Source organism: Hylaeus anthracinus, unplaced genomic scaffold, assembly GCF_026225885.1.
Source record: "Hylaeus anthracinus isolate JK02 unplaced genomic scaffold, UHH_iyHylAnth1.0_haploid 0, whole genome shotgun sequence".
In the NCBI taxonomy this organism is placed as follows: Eukaryota; Metazoa; Arthropoda; class Insecta; order Hymenoptera; family Colletidae; genus Hylaeus; species Hylaeus anthracinus.
The window spans coordinates 239,730-259,021 of NW_026533254.1; the positions used below are offsets into that span (position 1 = coordinate 239,730).

Sequence of the window (19,292 nt, forward strand, 5' to 3'; positions counted from 1 at the left end):
CCCTACTCTTTCGCTGTATCTCTCCTTCTCTCACCAACATGCTATGCTTTTCCCTCTCTTACGCACTCCCTTCCTATATTCTTCTCTATCTCTTTCTTGCGCAGGTCCAGGGCCGACTCTAGCCATAGGCCAAGCACCAAGTACTCGCAAGGCGCCAAACTTCTAAGACTTGTAATTAGATTTTTAGAAAAGGGGAGAGAAAGAGAATGAATGCATAATAAATTGTAATTCGCACCTCTGGTGGGAGTTAGATTAAGTTGAAAATGTACGGAAAGGTTATATGTTCATATTAATTTAGCAACACTTAGTAGTGTAATAAGGCATCTAATAAATACGAAATGCAAAAATGTCAAACTTCTAGGGCTCCACTTTCAATTTTTAGTATCAATTTCTTTTATCTTCTTACATTCAATATTTATAATATGTACGTTACACGAGAAGAATAAATAAATATTCGACAAATTATTGAACTCGAAATATATATGTACTCGTAGGAAGAAGGTAATACACATTTCTGAGGGTAATAATTCCTAGAGTAGGTTAAGCTACGTCTATCCTTTGCCATAATTATAAATAATTAGTGGAAACGCTGTATTTAGCGTCCTTGCAATGAACATGTTACATGCCCTCCTATGACTAGAATTAATTACATTTCATTTTTAATAAATCCCTCCGTTTTTAAATTCAAAGCCAGAAACCTTATACAAATATAGTGCAATTATTAACAATTAAGTACATATTGGTTTGTCCGGAAAGTTCATGCCTATTTTTAAGAAAAATTCAAAGGCATATTTGAATTTTGATGTATATTTATTGAATTATATGTGTACCATTTTGTTTCACGACCTTTCCACCTGTTAACGAATGTACACATTTTATTTGTTTTCAGACATTCCGATATATTCAGACCTGTACCGCCTACTAAAAATCGGCATGGACTTTCCAGACAGCACAATATAATTTAATATTAACGGTAAGTTTATTATCGCGGACATTCTTAAAAATGTATTCTAGTAGTATTACATTACGATATTATATATATTAATGCTTAATATATTCTATCCAAGCCTTCCACTTCATTCTTTTTGTCGACATCTCCATTTATAGTTATCGTGTTTATTCTTAACATCGTCCGATGTATTCTGAAAACTGGGAAACAGACAAATGTTAAACAGAAAGTTTATCAAATGTTTCGTGACAAACACGATACACATCATATCTTACAGTTTATTCTACGAAACTGCTTTCTTGGTCTAAATCTAAAACGAGTTATTGTGTGAGACAATGTTTTCTGAATTACAGTTGCATCCACCGATACTAACTCTCTGTTTAGAATTGGCGTTCCTATCAATGTAAAGTCTGTACTACCAACAAGCAATACTTTCTCTAACTTTAATTTATCCCCTGGTTTAGGTACCCAGTGCCCGTTAACAATTATAATATCGTTCTCTGTAATTTTAAATTGTACTCCACATAAATGTATAACTGCAAATAAACGACCAGTTGACTGAGTAGTTATTTGTTTGTTAATTTCATCTATTACAACTGAAAGTAAGAAAAACTGTTAGAGTTACATAGACATGGGAGATATGTAGCGATGTAATGTATAAGGTAAATAATTCAAAGTATATGTATGGAAGTAATCACCAGCAGCTTCTTTCTCTTTTGCTTCATCATCTTCAGGTATTATATCTTCGAGCCTTGTGGGCTTAGGAAACCAACGTAAATTGTATTTTCGGTAATGAGCTACTGACATATCCCATAATCTTAGAGCTATAACAAAAACATATATTTCTATTTGCTTCTATGCATCCTAAATAAGATATTGTAATATGCTATCTCTAAATATATTTTTTATTCCATCATGTTATTACATGGCTATAATATTACATTGATACTGATAATGATAACAAGTTACTTTATAAATTGTATAATTATGAAAAAAATTGTTTTGATACATGCTAAGACTTTACTTATCTAAATATTATTACATTTGGTTACGTTTGTAATTGTACGAATCTAAAAGTGAGGTTATATAACCTCAAATTTAGACGAGTGCGTGATCATATTCTTTATTATTTTAAAATAAATAAATTACATACCTGGATAGTATTGTTTATATACAGAGGCTGGAGAAATTCTTCTGACACATGTACTCGTGGCGAAATTAAATAACCTCGTGAAACGGGTCAAAGTCGCCATGATTTATAGATCAAAATTGGTTGTGTACTTTAAAAACAACGCGATTATAAGTCGCCGAAACGAAAAATTTGTAAGATGTCGGATGAAACGGTAGATAAATTTTGAAAAAGGATAAAAATGATTTATTTTGTTATGTTAAAGCTTCCTTCTTCCTCAGAGGTGTAAAAGGAAGAGTAATTAGGGAAATTTAAGGGTTGAAATTTGAAACAGCAGTTCTTCATATGATAGGTAAACATGTGTAAATATGTGGGGAAAAGTACATGGTCATTTAAACAAACTAAGGTTATCGAAATAATCTTTATTATGTGCGATTTAACTTGACGAATTATCGTTACAAAAGTATTGGTCTCGATACAATTTGAAAATGGTAGTTCTTTTGTGAATGTTCAGGCAGAGCCAACCATCTCTACCCATCACTAATTTTATTTTACTATTCCACTCTGAACAGTAGTATGCTTTCGATCAAAGTTTGACTTCAATTTTTTGATTTTCTCGATATTTTGAGCTGCTCTAGATCTATATTTCTTAAAAAATTGCTGCATTTTGCTTTAAATCTCACGAGTATATTAAAAACTCGTTAAACGTGCTATGATAGCTCCTAGAAAGGGGGTCTGATTTAAAAAAATATGTACAAGGTGTCCAAAAAATGTTGGAGGTTCATGAAAAGGGTGGTTCGGGAGGTGATTTGAAACAACTTTTTTCTTAACGAAAATGTTGCCGAGTCTTCGTTAACAGAAAACCTCGACCAATCAAAGCGCGCGGATACTGTTAGAGCGCTAGCGGTAGTGTAGTGTAGACTACACGCTCTGATTGGTCGGGGTTTTCCGTTAATATCTTCTCAACAAAACCCCGCACAACATTTTCGCTAAGAAAAAAGTTGTTTCAAATCACCTCCCGAACCACCTCTTTCAATCAGAGATGGGCAAAACCCTAGACTTCGAATAAATCTGAAGTTTGCCGATATGTTTGCCTCGTTTTCTTCTTTGGAAAATTTTCAAAAGAGGAAACGAGACAAATATATCAGCAAACTTCAGATTTATTCGAAGCCTAGGGTTTTGCACATCACTACTTTCAATGACCTTGTTACGCTATCACGTGAACTTAGCTTCATGGCATGTAGCGCCACAACGCGGAATAGCTTAAACACTACCGCATGTAGTATATATTTATATTCAAATTAGGAGCGGAATTCAAATGGATTAACGTATTGAATCAACGAACCGCCACGTACATTGTTAAAACATTCAACGTGGGTGATCAAGCGTAGGAAAGTCGAAAGCCAGGAGAGAAAAGGGAACGTTCGCTGAAAATACTTAATAGATTCATTATAGGCCGTGTCGAATCGCCGTTTCCGTTGGAATGCATTTCTTTAGAATTCGAGTCGAGTTAGCTTTTGTTCCAGCTCGTAAGATCCTTGAAAATAACAAACTCGCACTGTACCTCGGTTCGCGTTTCCGGCGACTTCTTCAAGAAGGTAATCAATTTCCTTAAGGGTTCCTGTGTCTGCACAAACATGGCCGCGCGACTCCCACCTCCACCCGACTCGGGAGTGGATCCGAGATCGATGAAGATCACCGATAGAAGGAGTAGGGCGCAACCCTCGATTGGACCAGGACAACCTGAAGGGAGGATCGGGAATCTTCCGGAGAAGGGAGAGAAGCAGCAGATCGAGGAAAGATTTTTCCAGAGAGTTCAATCGTAATCGAACCTCTGGTAATGAACTACGAAACGATTTAAACGAAACGAATCGACTGAACATCGACGTCTTTACTTTTTTCCTAAAAGTATTTCGAATTTTATTTTACGCGCCTCTCTGGGCAGAGCGGTTCAGCTCTCCACGGGCACCTTACCCACGTCAGCAAATTCCCTATCACCGCACGACGCGTTCCGCAACAACCTCTAACATTTCTGGGACACCCTGTATAGCACAATTTACTACAATTTCATTGAGTAAGATTGGCAATACTGATGCGAAGAGATGTCGTACGTGTTCACGAACAGTTACTTGTTATGTTTAGTCGTTGTGTTGTGAGGAATCGATGATCGTTGAATTATCGTGAATCGTTCCTGGTGTTCTTAGTATCCCGGCAGCATTGAATTATGCACTTTTATAAAGAGAAGCTCCTGTCGCCCGGACAACTTAAACGCCTTAGTGAGCACAAATACAGCTGCACAACCAACAGTCTTTTGGATGGACTTCTTCAACCCTGGTGGAACTGGCTAGTTAGCAAAGTTCCACTTTGGCTTGCGCCCAATTTAATCACGGTCTTGGGGCTTGTCGTCAACATCCTCACGACTTTAATTCTTGTTTATTATAGCCCCGATGCTAGGATCGAGGTATCATTTACATAACCTCTTTTTATGTCGCATTTCTTTGCCTCTGACAGACTAAAAAAACGTGTCTTTAAGTAATCTAATATTTTTGTTTATTGCGAAATCACCGTGTAAATGATTAGCTCGAGGTATTTTCTTATAGACAAAAGGAAGGCAGTTATCGAAACAACTAAGTCTGTGTACGAGACAAATATTTCGAATTTATTTCTGAAAATAAATAAGCAATGTTAGGCTTATATATTTGCCAAATTTGTTTTAATCGAACTATATTTAAATACAAGTAACATTGTCCAACGTTTCAGGCACCAAGATGGGCGTGTTTTCTATGCGCGCTAGGTTTGTTCATTTATCAGAGTTTGGATGCGATAGATGGTAAACAAGCTAGACGAACAGGAACTTCTACACCATTAGGGGAATTGTTCGATCATGGATGCGATTCCATATCGACAGGTGTGTTATACTGCCGATATATCTTCCAATATTTTCAATCTTTAGCCCTGTGAAACATTGAAACAATATAATTGTATACTTTTAGTATTTGTTGCCCTATCAGCATGTATAGCAGTACAGTTAGGATATTATCCAACATGGATGTTTTTCCAATGTTTCTGCGCTATGACACTTTTTTATTGTGCTCATTGGCAGACTTACGTTTCAGGTGAGAAATTGTATTTGTCTATAGAAATTTGTCATGATATTTCCAATAAACGTTTTCATCTTAAAATGCATATATTTCTATACAGGAACATTAAGGTTTGGCAAGGTGGACGTTACAGAAGCACAGTTTACCATTATAACCATTCACCTGATTTCTGCAATCTTTGGACCTAAAGCATGGATGATGGAGGTTGTATTCTTTTCAATAATAGCTTGTTATTTTCATTTATATAATTCTAAATTGATATCTGTTGGCAAGTACTAAGTTCTTGATATCAAACTAATATTTATATGACTAAATACTTTATATATACATGAACAGTAAGTGATTAAGCTCAGTACTTGCATAAAACCTATTTATTATTATAAAATAGTTAATACATTTTTTTCAGTTCCCAAAGCACATCAAAACTTTTTAATATAAGAAATTCATTAGTTAATAGATAGTTGTTTTAAATGCACAGTAGTAAAATTTAATTAAATTTTGCAAAAGTGCTTAATTTGTACCATAATTACACATAATGTTCAGTTCATCATAATTTTTCATTTGTTCCTTCACCTCATTCTTCTTCTATCTACTTTTTTTTTGTTATGATTACCACCTTCTAGTATTTTCATATTTAAGTAGATTAATTTCATATACATATACTTCATATGTCATATTTATTCATGTTTTATTCCTTTATTTCACTTTAATACAAAACAAATAAAAGAGATAAATACGAGAGTAATTTGTAATAAAAGAAGTTCACGAACTGAAATGTCAGAAATGCGATTGAAACTTTCGGTTTTTTATAATACGAAATTTAAAAAAAAATTGTGTAGAATCTAGTTTTGTATGATACATTTTACATTTTCTATCTCAAGGCTCATAAAGTTTAACAAAATTTGAGAATATTTTTGCATGAGTCTAATGAGATTATTTCTTACAGATACCATACATAGATGGTTTTATGTTTAAGTATTTAATAGGAGTTATGACAGTGATTTGTTCACTGGCAAACTTATATTCCATCTTTTCGGTGATTTTCACCGGAGGAGTGGGCAAGAATGGTTCAACTGTGGCTGTAAGTTAGTCAATTAGACTTATGTTTTGGAGATATGGAAATGGGAGCAGCATGGCATGAGGAGCGTCGCTGAAATTACTTTTTTGCTATGAAACTTATTATCTTAACATGCATTTTATTTCCAGACTTCTTACTCATTTATTCCCTTTCATCCATTTCTTTCTTATTTTTCCTGCATCTCATCATCTCCATGGCAAATGCATTATTTGCATTTGTGTATACAGTTTTCAGTCATCGAGTTGATTTCATTTCAAGGATATTTATTGGATAGTATAATAGTTGAAGGTGATATTTAGAACATATGCTTTATGATGAAAAGTTGTATACATAAATTCAGTTCATAATAACACTTTCACTTTTGAATACCTTCCGTATGATATGCTTTTGAAACAATTTCTACAGAAAAGTGGTATATTTCACACAACTATTTTTTAAGAATTTAATATAAAGCAGTGAGAAAACAATTCAATATAAAATTTACACTTTGCATCACAATCATGACTCATTTATTTAGAATCTAACTTTTCATTTTTATTATAAATTCAGTTACTATAATAAAAATTCCATTAATATTAAAAATAAAAGTAGAAAAATGACCAAAAATCTGTGTTCTATCTGATTATTGTAATCTGCAGCGTCCCTCGTGCCGAATGTTTTATTTTTATATTATTTCTATATGAAAGTATAGGCCACAAATGAATCTAGCCATTCAAAAAACTGTAATGTATGATATAAAATTAAAAAAGATATGTAAGATGAAAATGTAGAACAATACATTTATCGACTTAAGCAACGAAATAATTTTTATATAATTTTCATAACGAGCGAGATTTTATACATTTGTTTAGATACCAGTGCTCGGTGTAGGCACAGTCAATAACTACGTAGCAGTGATATTTTATGCAGGCTACGTTCATGTATTCCTTGAATTCTGTAAAGTGTTTGAATCCGGTGGGATTGGAAAGAACGGTTCCACAATTGCAGTAAGTTGTACAAATAAAAACTGACCAATTGATAATTGCATACATACAGATTCTCATATTTTTACCACTATAGCGTAGTCACAAAGTCTTTCTCTTTCATTCTGCTTGCCTATCTAGATTGTTGGGTTACTATTATTATTATCAATGTTCAGAATAGTTTTTGCATTACTAAATTTCTGTCTTACTTCTATGTATATTAATTTATTATAATAAATATTGTCGTATGGTGTGCAGGCAATACAGAAATTTGGCTTACATTGCAATATTAAAAATGGAAGTGCTATTTTCTCTATGTACACTTATCCTCTCCTGTTTCTATCTATGCTTAATACTTCTTTCAAGTTTTCGGCATTTATTATAATAATCTATTTATTTTAAGTTGTCGAACAATAATTTTTAAGAGATCTCATGGCTGCTGCAATGATGTAAATTTTATAGGTTCAATAACTTGTGCGATTAAAGGTGGAACTTTTAAATTAGGGTATATATAAAATATTAATGTATAATTCATCGGATCATACTCTAAGTTAAAGTTTCTAAATTTTGTAAATACTGTTCTTCTTATTGCTTGAAGGTCTGTTGGATTTGAAATTATGAAGGTTCTAACGGAGCTTTCTTAATTCGTTGTAAATTAATGTGAGCAATCTAACAAGCATTTCGAGAATCTGAAATTGTTTCAAGAGCAAGAGGTTTTCATCAGCGCGCAATGATATATTGTACCAGGAATCAATGGTAGAAATATATTGTAAATTAACTAATGGAAAGGTCTTTCGTGTCGCTTGCACAGTTGCCATATACTGGCACAGAGATCAAGGTGTTTCCGTTATGGGCTGCTGTGGGCATCGCTATTTTACTTGCACAGAGCAGCATATCCGTCATTCTTGCCGGTGGTGTCGGAAAAAATGGCTCCACCGTCGCAGTAAGTCAGTTCAGAAGTCATAACATCATTGTGTAGTGAAACTTTACATTTTATTATTATTTAGGCCCACTTTCAATGAACAAATATTTTTGTTTACCGTTTTTTTAAAATATGGAAAACCCAAATATAAGATAAATAAATGTAAAGAAATATAGAAATTAATTTTTTTTTAAATCAAACTTTTTAAAAGGTACGTCACTGGTGCAAAAGAAAAATTTGTTATACTCAAGACGTTCAAACAAAAGATGTTTCTAGGTGTTTTAATTAATTCAAGATTAATTTGTTTTTATTCATTTTCGTTACATTACTATCAAAATATATGAAGTTTTTAATTTAATGTATGGAAAAATACTCATGTGGGTCTAAATTCTGCGAAAGCATCACACAGAACTGTTTACTGTATCTTAATTTCCACTTTGATTAACACCTTTTCCTGTTTATCTATGAATCTATCTATACCGATACATCATACATGTTTTCCTTCATTTGATATTTCCACCTATTTTCCTCCTATTAAATAACAGCTTCAATTATATGCATGCATGTAGATACATAGGAGTAAGAATGATAGGATACTAGTTACTACATCCTTTCTTAACCAATTTTCTACTAATTTTATATTCTCACATATATTGTATGCGTTGATGCTTAGAATTTATTTATAGTAGTTGGTCACAGAAAGTAAATAATTTTGTTTCTTGAATATATTTATTTTTTATTCTAATATTAATTAACATTTCTGCATAGTAAATAATTGGTCTTTGCTTATGAATGCATAATGCATAGTCGTTTGATAATAATGACAGTTGTAATATTTCAATAAAAAGTAAACAAAAGTTATTTGAATCACACCATAAATTATAATCTTTAATAGAAAGTTATTTTTTCTTTTTTTTTTTTTTAACTTTTTTTGTATGAATTGCACGAGTTTATATAATATATATAGAAACTATTACCATCATATTATGCCATCCTGGAAGCCTTAAAATTTTTATAAGCAACACTTCTTACTAATACTTACCATAATATGTGTTATTAAGATGGATTGTTTGTAGTGTGATACTCTGTATACTGTATAAATGAAACACTTTGAAAACTGTGTTAGATACAAAGTTTAAGCTAATACATTTGCTGCTTATGTAATTAGAAATTTATTCCTTCTTGACTTAAGTAATCTTTTCATTACCTACTATTAAATCTTAAATGTTGACGTCTATAGAAAAAATTGCATAGCTTATAATAATTATCTCTCAAGTACTCTTTAATAAACCACTTTTCTTCTGAGTCCAACGATCACAGATTTCATCATAATGTTTATTCCATTTCAGGGAACATCAGTTTTATCTCCAATTATTCCATTTAGTTTTGTGGTAGTGCCAGCTTTTATAATTTATAGAAAAAGTGCTGAGCACGTATATGAAAATCATCCTGCATTGTACATACTTGCATTTGGAATGGTTGCAGCTAAAGTTACCAATCGATTAGTGGTAGGTATATCGATGGCCATTTATTATTCTATTTAAATTTCACGATTCGGTATTTTATGATGTAATTATTTGTTATTGCAGGTTGCACATATGACAAAAAATGAAATGCAGTATTTAGACAGTTCGCTGATTGGACCAGCAATGCTGTTCCTGAATCAGTATTTCAATTTCTTTATCAAAGAATATTATGTTCTTTGGTTGTGCTTTGTAAGTTTTATGCTCTCTGTATGAATATTATCGACATTCTTTTTTAGTATCTAATTATTTAAAAATAGCGTAATTTTGAATGTCACGTAGTTTTACACGCTCCTATTTTGTCCACATTTCTAGATTTGGGTTACTCTGGATTTACTCCGGTATAGTTCTCAAATTTGCCTTGAGATCTGCGATCACATGAAGATCAGACTATTTAGGATACCGATAGGAGATCATCGAACAACCCAGGTTTCTAACACAGCTGAAAAAAATGGTACTAACAGGTCCCAACGTAACAGATTGCAAAAGAAACATCACTAAGATTTATTTGTGATAATGAATGTACTATACGATTCATTTTATCTATAAATGAAAGAGTTACAATGTAAGAAGACATAGATATTTGATAAGTTCCGTTACTACAACTGTATATAAAAATTTGAATGGTACAGTTCATTTGTTATCACATTAATTTATGATTACTCCGTATCTGATTAGCATTGAATATAAATAAAAAGTCTCACCAATATGTTGGTTAAAAATATTATTCACTGCTTGTCGTCGATTACGATTATTCCGGTGATAGAAATGGAAAATTTATCAGGAATCTAGTGATCAAAATTATAGTTAAACGAATAGAACGATAAAGTACGCAGAACAATAGACCTCACAATGAAAGAAATGATACATAAGTATTATTCGAGAATTTGAAGAAAAAAGATATGACATAAATGTTAAGTAACTTTATATCCCATTGTTATAACTTTTATAATAATTTAATTAAATCATTGAATGTGAATGAATTACTTAATTTTTATTTTGTTAATAATTATAGTTCAATGATATTATATTAGAAATTCGACATACATTTCTTTGTGACTTTTGAACTACAAAGAAAATTTCACACGATGAAAAGCTCTATAGAAGATTAAGTTTTGCATATTATCTTGAAAAGAAATTAAATTGCCAGTACTTCTGTAGTTATTTATCAGTTAGTATACTATATTCGTGATCTCATAATATAACAATCTATTAACAATATGAAATTTAGACAAAAAATTATTTTTTTTTTCAGATCTGTAGCTCTTAACTGACATGTATATAGATTCATAATACAGATATTCCAATATTTACATAGTCAATTATAACAAAAAACTACTTATAAAAATATTACCAAAGATAATTGCTTCGAGCTAAAGTGATCCTAATCTAGAATGTCTAAACCTTTTTATAAAAAGGTCTTAAAATGTCTGTTACCTTTTTTTTTCAACAAAATTTCGATTTAGGTTTAATGAAGATTTGTAAGGAATTGAGGTTTCTAAAAGAATATTCTTTTTGTATGAAGTTTTAATTGATAACAACTGAGAAATTATAAACAAAAAAATGTTTAGTATAGGAGGAAAATCGTACTATTTTCATTTTTTAATAATTTTAGTTCAACTCAGTTGTGGCCTTAACATGCGCTTATGATTGCAATCACATGAAATGCGTTTTCAAATCAGGAATCTCATTTTTATGTGAAAAGAATTAAATTTTTATTTATTGTAATCGATGGTTTTTCACGCCAGATTGGTCAGAAAACGCATGTCATTGTAAAATTTGTTTGCAATTGTTTACAAGTACTATAGATTCTATAGTTTCATAGGGAAAAACTATATAGCTTCGAAAGTATAATACGCTTATACAGAAACAATTCAATCAAAAGCTGCATACAAATTTAAATCGCGGTGTTAGAGTCAAAAATTATTTCAAGCGAGTAATAACATTACTCGCTAGAATTAACGATACAGGTTGTCGATAAATTGTATCGTAATAATGTACATTTATTTCAAGCAAAGCTTTTTCATGGACAAAATTTTGTTTGAAACGTATTGGATGTGAAAAAGATCGCGCGTAGAAAATTTAAATTTGAATAAGAGAGAAACAGAATAATATTCGCTAAGTACTTTATAAATTTGAATTATCTCGTAGAATTATATTACTTCATTGTAGAAGATTCTATTAGACATACACTATTCCAGTTGTATGGCTCTTATTTAAGGAAGCCTTGAATTTTTACGAAACAGTTAAGATATCAGAATGACAATATTTCTAAGAAACTTTTCTGCAATATTGCCAGAAAATAAATATGTATCTAATATACTAATGTATCGTACCTTGGTTTCTGTTCGTAAACTGTAATATACTTTTTCGATAAACAATTTTCCTATCACGTGCTATCTTTCATTTACACGTTTTCGTTAGAAAAGTTTGTAACGATGAGAATCTTTGGAATTACTTTCTCCTTTTCCTTTCTTCAGATTTAATCCATGTTAATCCTTTCAAGATGATTGCAAAGGTGATTCTCCAAGACAAGCTCTGTATTTTGCTTTCTAATGTACTTCTATAAGTTTTCGAACATTTAATTTGCATGTTGCATTATCGTTTAAGTGTTTATAACTTTCCTGCCATAACGAATTGTTTATTAAAGAACTGATATCGTTTAGGTATGTTTCACATTAAATTATTTTAGATTCAGCATGTTCGGAAGAGTTTTATGGATAGCTTCTTCAATTCTCATACTATATTGTTATGTGTCACTGGATATAATTTAATTAATATTATAGGAACGACATATTTTCATAACATAAAATTGATACTTTTATATATTGTCCTGCATATTGGTTCAACTTTATAAACCTAATTGTGTGTGTGTAACATTAAATTAAAATTTAGGTAAATAGAAATCAATGTATCCCAAACTAGGGTCTCTAAGAGACTGAGAGAGGTCACTTATCATGTAGAAGGCTTGCGTGTATTATATAGAAACTCTTTTCTGTGCTATAAGTAATAGTTTTGGTGTCACAAATTGGAATAGTTAGTTTACCCTGTGGTAGGGTTTGATCTCTATAACATATGACACAAAATTTACAGTTGTATAATATGCAAGGTGTGTGGTAAGCAGCTGAATGATTTCAAAAACTTTGTTAAATGTAATTTCATCATAACCATAGAGTTTTCAGTGAATTATATAGCGTGTTCAATGTCTTACTAATAAATTTCTTATTATTTCTAACATGATTGGTATGAAGTAAAACATTTGCGATTTTTCTGCTTGATCTTGCGCCATTAATTGTTGCGTATTTATCGAATGATAATAGAAAGTCAATGATAATAGGAAGTGCCTTCTTTTATTCGTGTACACAGAAATTATGAGGTATGTAATACTGTCAGTAGAGGAACACTAACAGCATGTGAAAATTATGTTTGCATGTCCTCTGCCTGTTGCTTGGCTCAAACGTTTTATCGAACGCGTTCAGGATGTTGTACATCAAGATTATTTTGTACTTTTGTTAAATAAGGAAGAGAACTTTTGAACATGGCCGTGGATTAATAATAAAGGAATAATTTAATTGGCGTCTGTATCTTTTCCTCGATACATTTGATTATGTAATATGACCTCTTAATCTGAGTTTCGACTGTACTGTAGGAATAAAATTGAAGAAGGAGAACTTAAAATTCTACTCGGAAGATTTGAAGTGGAATCGGTAGAATCGAATCATGCTATGTTAGAATTAAATGGTGGCTGATCCTTGATTAATGTTACTGTTGTAATGAGTAGTCTGTTACAAAAATGGGCGTAGTTATCTAATGTTTCATAGTATTATAATGTGGTACAATATAGTATAACAATGTTACTTGCGTATGTGCGAATAATGCTTTAATGTTCGACGAGCAAAATGGGTATTTGTGAAACTTGTAGTTTTTAGAGTTTTATGTGATTTTTATTGTGACTTTAAGTAAGACTTTGAACATTTTTAATTAATGTTATACACTCGGTACGGTGTACTAGAGAAATTCTTTTGTAATACAAAGTATGTCGAGGTATAAAATTAAATGTTATAACAATAACAAGGTATTCGCACATGCCCAATGTGTATGTTCTTATTCGTTGGTATGCATGAATAGTTTTGTTTACAGTTCGCATGATGGTGGAACAAGAACCTCTGTTAGACGAGGATTATCATCACGGATCTGATACCACCCTCGACCTATGATGGATACAAAAGTATACATCAGCGAAAAATAATTATCTGAAGTTACAGGGTTGCGCAAAGATCTCTGCATTTACAAATGTTTACTTTTACATCTGTTTTCCTCAATTTACAAGAAGTAGAAAGAGTGAATTATCAGAAACAGAATATTGTATTTCAACTTCTTTAAACTTTTATTGAATCATATATTGAATGATAGTAACATATATTTTGAAGATTTACTTCAAAGAGAATTTTGCGTTACCCTGTGTATCATAGACTTTAGTTCTATTGATAACAGTGATAGATACGAGACTGTCCAATGGTTTTCGAATGAGAGAGGTAAAACAGTGTACATCATAGAATATTAGAGTGAGAACTGCGAAGTACAACTACGGTATCGCCGTTTGTAAGACGAAAAATAATAATTATTCTTATGTAGCCTTGAAAATCGTGAATTATACAATTTCGTAATCGATAGTATCTGGATTAGCAAACCTTTATAAAACAACAGATAGAATGCAATTGTTCAGAGCGTATATACAGATGCACTTCGACGATTATGTAAGATACAAATAAAACGATCAATTATTTTTCCACGTGCAATTTCAAATAAAAACTTTTCGCTTTAACTCGGTACAAATTTTAGTATAACAGAATACGTATGAATTTCTCTCAGTTAGAATTGCACAATGGTCATAAAATTTTTATCATGAGTATGCAATATCGAGTTTTGGTCATAGACTGAATGAAAATCTAATTACTTTATAGCAGAACTGTGAATTCTTAATTACAATTACAAAACGATTACTTAACCAAGTAATTGAATAATTGCCATTACAATTACTCTGTTGCATGTAATGGTATTTCCAATTACTTAATTACTATCAGTGATCTTATGCATTACTTAATAATTACTTATAACGGCCCAGAAAGTAATTAAAAGGCGTCTCAAATCTAAAGTAGTCAAAAATACCTAAAAGTAATTAAAAAGTAATTATAACAACTTTTTTAATTACTTTCAAGTAATTGCAGTGATATGGACAGTAATTGTTAAAAGTAATGACTGTATTTCTGAATTGACTTTCTGAAGAAATTACTGTATTTCAATTATTTGTAATTACTTTGAATTACCTTTGCTCAAATCTAAAGTAGTTAAGTATACCTAAAAGTAATTAAAAGTAATTAGAAGTCAGTAATCATTACTTTTAACAATTACTGTCCATGTAACTGCAATTACTTGAAAGTAATTAAAAAAGTAATTATAATTACTTTTAGGTATACTTAACTACTTTAGGTTTGATTAGGCTTTTAATTACTATCTGGACAGTTATAAGTAATTATTAAAAAGTAATTGAATTACTCAGTAATTAAGAATAAGGTATTGCATAATTACTAAAAAAAAAGTAATCAACAATTACTTAAATAATTACTTTCTACTTCCAAAGTAATTGTTCCAAATTGTAATAAATTACAAAATAATCATTACTTTACAGCTCTGGTTTATAGTTATATCAAAGATGTTAAAGAGATAGTAATAGTTTTGTATTAATATTTATTGTATCAAACTTGTAACAATACGGTGATAATAATATTTTACTTAACGCTCGCGTACGAGTGCCTACATTTTTATCTACAAAACGATTTATATTTTGATAAACCTGTAAGATTCTAAATTTCAATTTCGATGGTAATTTTAAGTCGAGAACACAGTATTATTGTGTTGTATCCTGAAAAAAACCGACTAAAGACAGTTTATTCTGTAAGAACATAGCTCATGTTTCACCGAACATTGTAAAAGAAAATAAAAGAAAAATGTAAAGATCGACGATCTCGAATAATCGCGAATTCAATCGAGAAACACACTCACTAGACGTATCATCGTTCTAACGGCGACAGAATGTAATTTATGTGATAAAATAAAAAATTCTAATTGCTACCGAGATACTCGTCTAATCTCGTTTTATTAATATCGAGCAGCCCTATGCTCGTTCGGAGTGGTTTCTCGCGTTCGAAAGTGGAACAAATTCGAATAACGATTAAAAACTTTAGCGCCCTTCGCGCGGCGGGAGGGGGGGGGGTGAGGGACAGGGAGGGAGGGGGAACTGGGTCAGCAGTAATCACTATTTCCCGGGAATTCGGTCGGCCATAATACTTCGGGGCAATTTAGCGATGCGATTAAAATTTTTACACGCTCGTCTCTTTTTCTATTTATTCGAATAATAATGGAAAAGTATAGTTGAGGGAGAAATTGTAAATTTGTGTTTCGAAAGGGGGTCCAAGTCGATACCTCGTGTACATGTATGTATGTATGTATAGTAGTTAATATTGATTTACTGAACGACGTGTGCACCGTTTAATTTTCAGATATGCATTTTTTGCAAACACGAGGATGAAAACAGGGGATAAAAAAAGGTCGCGTGACGAGAAAGTTCGCGATCAAAGGGAAAAGATTGCGTAAACAGCTTTTTGCCCCTCAGTTTTTGCCGAGTCTGGAGACCTCGAAAATTCGTGACCGAGCCACGTTCACCTCCTACCCTTGCCCGTTCATTCGACCTGGGACACCCTTTGAGATACTTGGCCGTCCCCGATATACCACCTCCAGGGACGTAGTTACCTACTGGTACCTATCCTTTTGTGTCCTAACATTGAATTTGTTCAAATTTTCTGCTACTCGATGTTCGAGGGTGTTCTAACTTTTAATGTTCGATGAGCGAAATGGGTATTTGTAAAACTTGTAGTTTTTAGAGTTTTATGTGATTTTTGTGTGTTACGTATTGTAGAAGATATTTCCATAATTACTATAGTATTTTTATCTACAAGTATATATAATTATATATAATATACTGTATAATATAATATAATAATATATAATATACTATATAATATAATGTAATAATATATAATATATTATATTGATTTACTGAACGACGTGGGCACCGTTTAATTTTCAGATATGCATTTTTTTGCAAACACGAGGATGAAAATATGTTATAATATATATAATATAATTATATAAACTTATATATAATTTATTATAGTCGAGTTTTATGTAATTGTTATGTGTTTTGGAAATTGATCAAGTGTTCTAGCTTAATTTAGAATATTCCAGCATAGAAAGTTGACTCGAAGTGATTCTCGATTTTTCAAAAATTAATTTTGTTTGTGAACTATTTTGATTTGCAGAAGGGCTCGTTTTGATTTCACGAGGTTTCGACGCCTTTGTTAGAAAAAATGTATCTTTCCAAAAACTTCAAATACTAAGATAATATACATTTTTCAATCTTAGATTTTTCCTTAAATTTTTATTCAATTTTTCCATTAATTGAAATTGTCATTTGATCGAAGTGTAGAATTGTTCGTTCTAATTCGATATACAGGGTGTCCCAAAAATGTTGGAACTCCTTGAAAGGGGTGGTTCGAGAGGTGATTTGAAACAACTTTTTCCTTAGCGAAAATGTTGTCCGAGGCTTTGTTGAGGAGATATTAACGGAAAACACTGACCAATCAGAGCGCACGTATACCATTGGAGCGGTCGCGGTAGGCGTGGCTACGCGCTAGGCGGTCGCGCTCATACGCTACCGCAGCCGCTCCACCGGCATATTCTCGCTCTGATTGGTCAGTGTTTTCCGTTAATATCAGCTCAACGAAGCCTCGGACAATATTTTCGCTAAGGAAAAAGTTGTTTCAAATCACCTCCCGAATCACCCCTTTCAAGGTGTTACAACATTTTTGGGACACCCTTTATATTTTTCAATCTTAGATCTTTCCTTAAGGGTGCGCAGGAGTCAGAGCCAAACTCCGAGTTGACTTCAGTGACAGTTGCGGAAAGAAGTTGGAAACTCCGGGACAAGGACAGAGAGGGCGATACAACATACAGTCCTGATTTTGCCATTTTGGCCTTAAAACTTTATAAACAATAAAATGAAGATAGCAAACGTACTTTTATTGTTCATAAAGTTTTAAGGCCGAAATTGCAAAATCAGCCTTGGAGTCGCATCCGCCAAAGTGTAACGAATATATTAAAACCAGAATTATTAGAAAATATTGCTTCTTTGCTTCAATATCCTGGAAAAAAATCATGCTAGCCTAATCGCTCTGTCCTCGTCTCTCCTGCAATTGTTGTATCGTCCTCTCTGTCCTTGTCCCGGAGTTTTCTACTTTTTCCGCAACTATCGCTGGAGTCAACTCGAAGTTTGGCTCTGGCTCCTGCTCATCCTTAAATTTTCATTCAATTTTTCCATTAATTGAAATTTCCATTTAATCGAACTGTAGAATTGTTCGTTCTAATTCAATATAGTTTCAAGTTCTTTCACAAGTGTCTAGCAATAAGTCGTATCAACGACAGAATTATTTACTACTTACTTATGAATAGACTGCGGATCGTTATGCATTTATAGGAAATTTGAATGTACAAGAAACTACAAAATGCAAACAAAATGCAAGAATATAAAAAAAGATTAAAAGTAAAGTTCATGTTACGATATTTCCAGAATAAAATAAATTCCCATTTAGATTTCATTTTGCATAATGATCCGCAGTCTACTTATGAACTTATTTAAATTTTCTTGCATTTGCTCGACACATTTTTCCCACGAGTCTAGTAGAATTTTTTTATTCAAAATATAAATTAATTATAGACGTAGTAGTATTTATAGTACTAAGCGCCGCTTTGCTTAGAATAGTGGAATAGACCATTGATGAGTAACATATAATACGCTAGCGTACGCATGCGTAGAACAGGGGATAGTAGAAAACTCGCGATCGCGAATCAGTCAGCGGCTGAGAGCGGCGAAGAATAGTCTTCGTTTCTGAATGATTGTTTCTCCCTCTCAAACAAATTCAATTACATTATTTATTTACCTATATTGTAGAATTATTTTCACATTGGGAATCTCAACATATAACCAATATTATAGCCACTCTGCAATCCTCACAAAAATAATCTTTTCTGTTTTTTAGTACGAGCAATATAAATAATAATTAAAGCATGGTTTATCTAAACGAGTCAGGTAATTTCAACGTCATAGAATTCTATGTCATCGAACTTGTCTTGAGATCAATTAGGACGTCATGAAGATACAAATAGATGATTTAAAAAAAAAATAAAAATAAATAAATATACATGTCGAATTGAGTAACCTCCTCCTTTTCGAAGTCGGTTAAAAATACATTAACAACCTTTAAATAACACTGGCGATAATCTCGAACGGAAGTTGTGTTCATATTTGTCGTTATTATGATTTATTTTTTACTGGCGTGATTAATAATATTTCCTTTTTGTTATACATATTTTGTACTATATTTATTTGTATAGTATAAACCTTACAACTATGCTTATACATTATCCTTTTAGCTTAAGCAACAACTCACAATACACACCTACCAACACACACACACACACACACACACACACACACACACACACACACACA

At 32.0% G+C, this 19,292-nt stretch overlaps 3 protein-coding genes across 9 annotated transcripts in view; 2 read left to right on the forward strand and 1 right to left on the reverse strand.

Moving 5' to 3' along the window:
• Positions 1–19,292, forward strand: part of LOC128895467 (ATP-dependent DNA helicase Q5-like) — a 154,962-nt gene that overhangs the window by 44,144 nt on the left and 91,526 nt on the right. The window lies entirely within an intron of this gene.
• Positions 911–2,415, reverse strand: LOC128896275 (39S ribosomal protein L21, mitochondrial). Its single transcript, XM_054159526.1, has 4 exons — positions 2,103–2,415; positions 1,648–1,773; positions 1,225–1,545; positions 911–1,149 (listed from the first exon to the last, which is right to left on the reverse strand). Exons 1-4 carry the CDS (start codon positions 2,200–2,202, stop codon positions 1,049–1,051), a joined length of 648 nt encoding a protein of 215 aa, XP_054015501.1. The 5' UTR covers positions 2,203–2,415; the 3' UTR covers positions 911–1,048.
• LOC128895968 (cholinephosphotransferase 1) lies at positions 4,158–14,456 on the forward strand. 7 transcript variants are annotated; one of them, XM_054159393.1, is made up of 11 exons: positions 4,158–4,539; positions 4,839–4,986; positions 5,072–5,194; positions 5,280–5,383; positions 6,126–6,260; positions 7,109–7,243; positions 8,031–8,162; positions 9,491–9,649; positions 9,731–9,856; positions 9,980–10,118; positions 13,805–14,456. In XM_054159393.1, the coding sequence occupies exons 1-11, from the start codon at positions 4,303–4,305 to the stop codon at positions 13,879–13,881; spliced, it is 1,515 nt and encodes a 504-aa protein (XP_054015368.1). In that variant the 5' UTR covers positions 4,158–4,302; the 3' UTR covers positions 13,882–14,456. The 7 variants fall into 7 exon arrangements, 5 of the variants coding, with proteins under 5 accessions (XP_054015368.1, XP_054015394.1, XP_054015140.1 ...); XM_054159419.1 differs by lacking the exon at positions 6,126–6,260 and having other exon boundaries at positions 4,159–4,539; XR_008461931.1 differs by lacking the exons at positions 7,109–7,243; positions 8,031–8,162 and adding an exon at positions 10,920–12,182 and having other exon boundaries at positions 4,164–4,539.

Coding starts and splice junctions, on each gene's coding strand:
- LOC128896275 (XM_054159526.1), bottom strand. CDS start 2,202: ATGGCGACTTTGACCCGTTTCACGAGGTTATTTAATTTCGCCACGAGT. Junction 1,546..1,647: donor AAAAGAGAAAGAAGCTGCTG/GTGATTACTTCC, acceptor TCTTACTTTCAG/TTGTAATAGATGAAATTAAC. Junction 1,150..1,224: donor GCAGTTTCGTAGAATAAACT/GTAAGATATGAT, acceptor TCTGTTTCCCAG/TTTTCAGAATACATCGGACG.
- LOC128895968 (XM_054159393.1), top strand. CDS start 4,303: ATGCACTTTTATAAAGAGAAGCTCCTGTCGCCCGGACAACTTAAACGC. Junction 9,650..9,730: donor AAGTTACCAATCGATTAGTG/GTAGGTATATCG, acceptor TTGTTATTGCAG/GTTGCACATATGACAAAAAA. Junction 9,857..9,979: donor ATGTTCTTTGGTTGTGCTTT/GTAAGTTTTATG, acceptor CCACATTTCTAG/ATTTGGGTTACTCTGGATTT.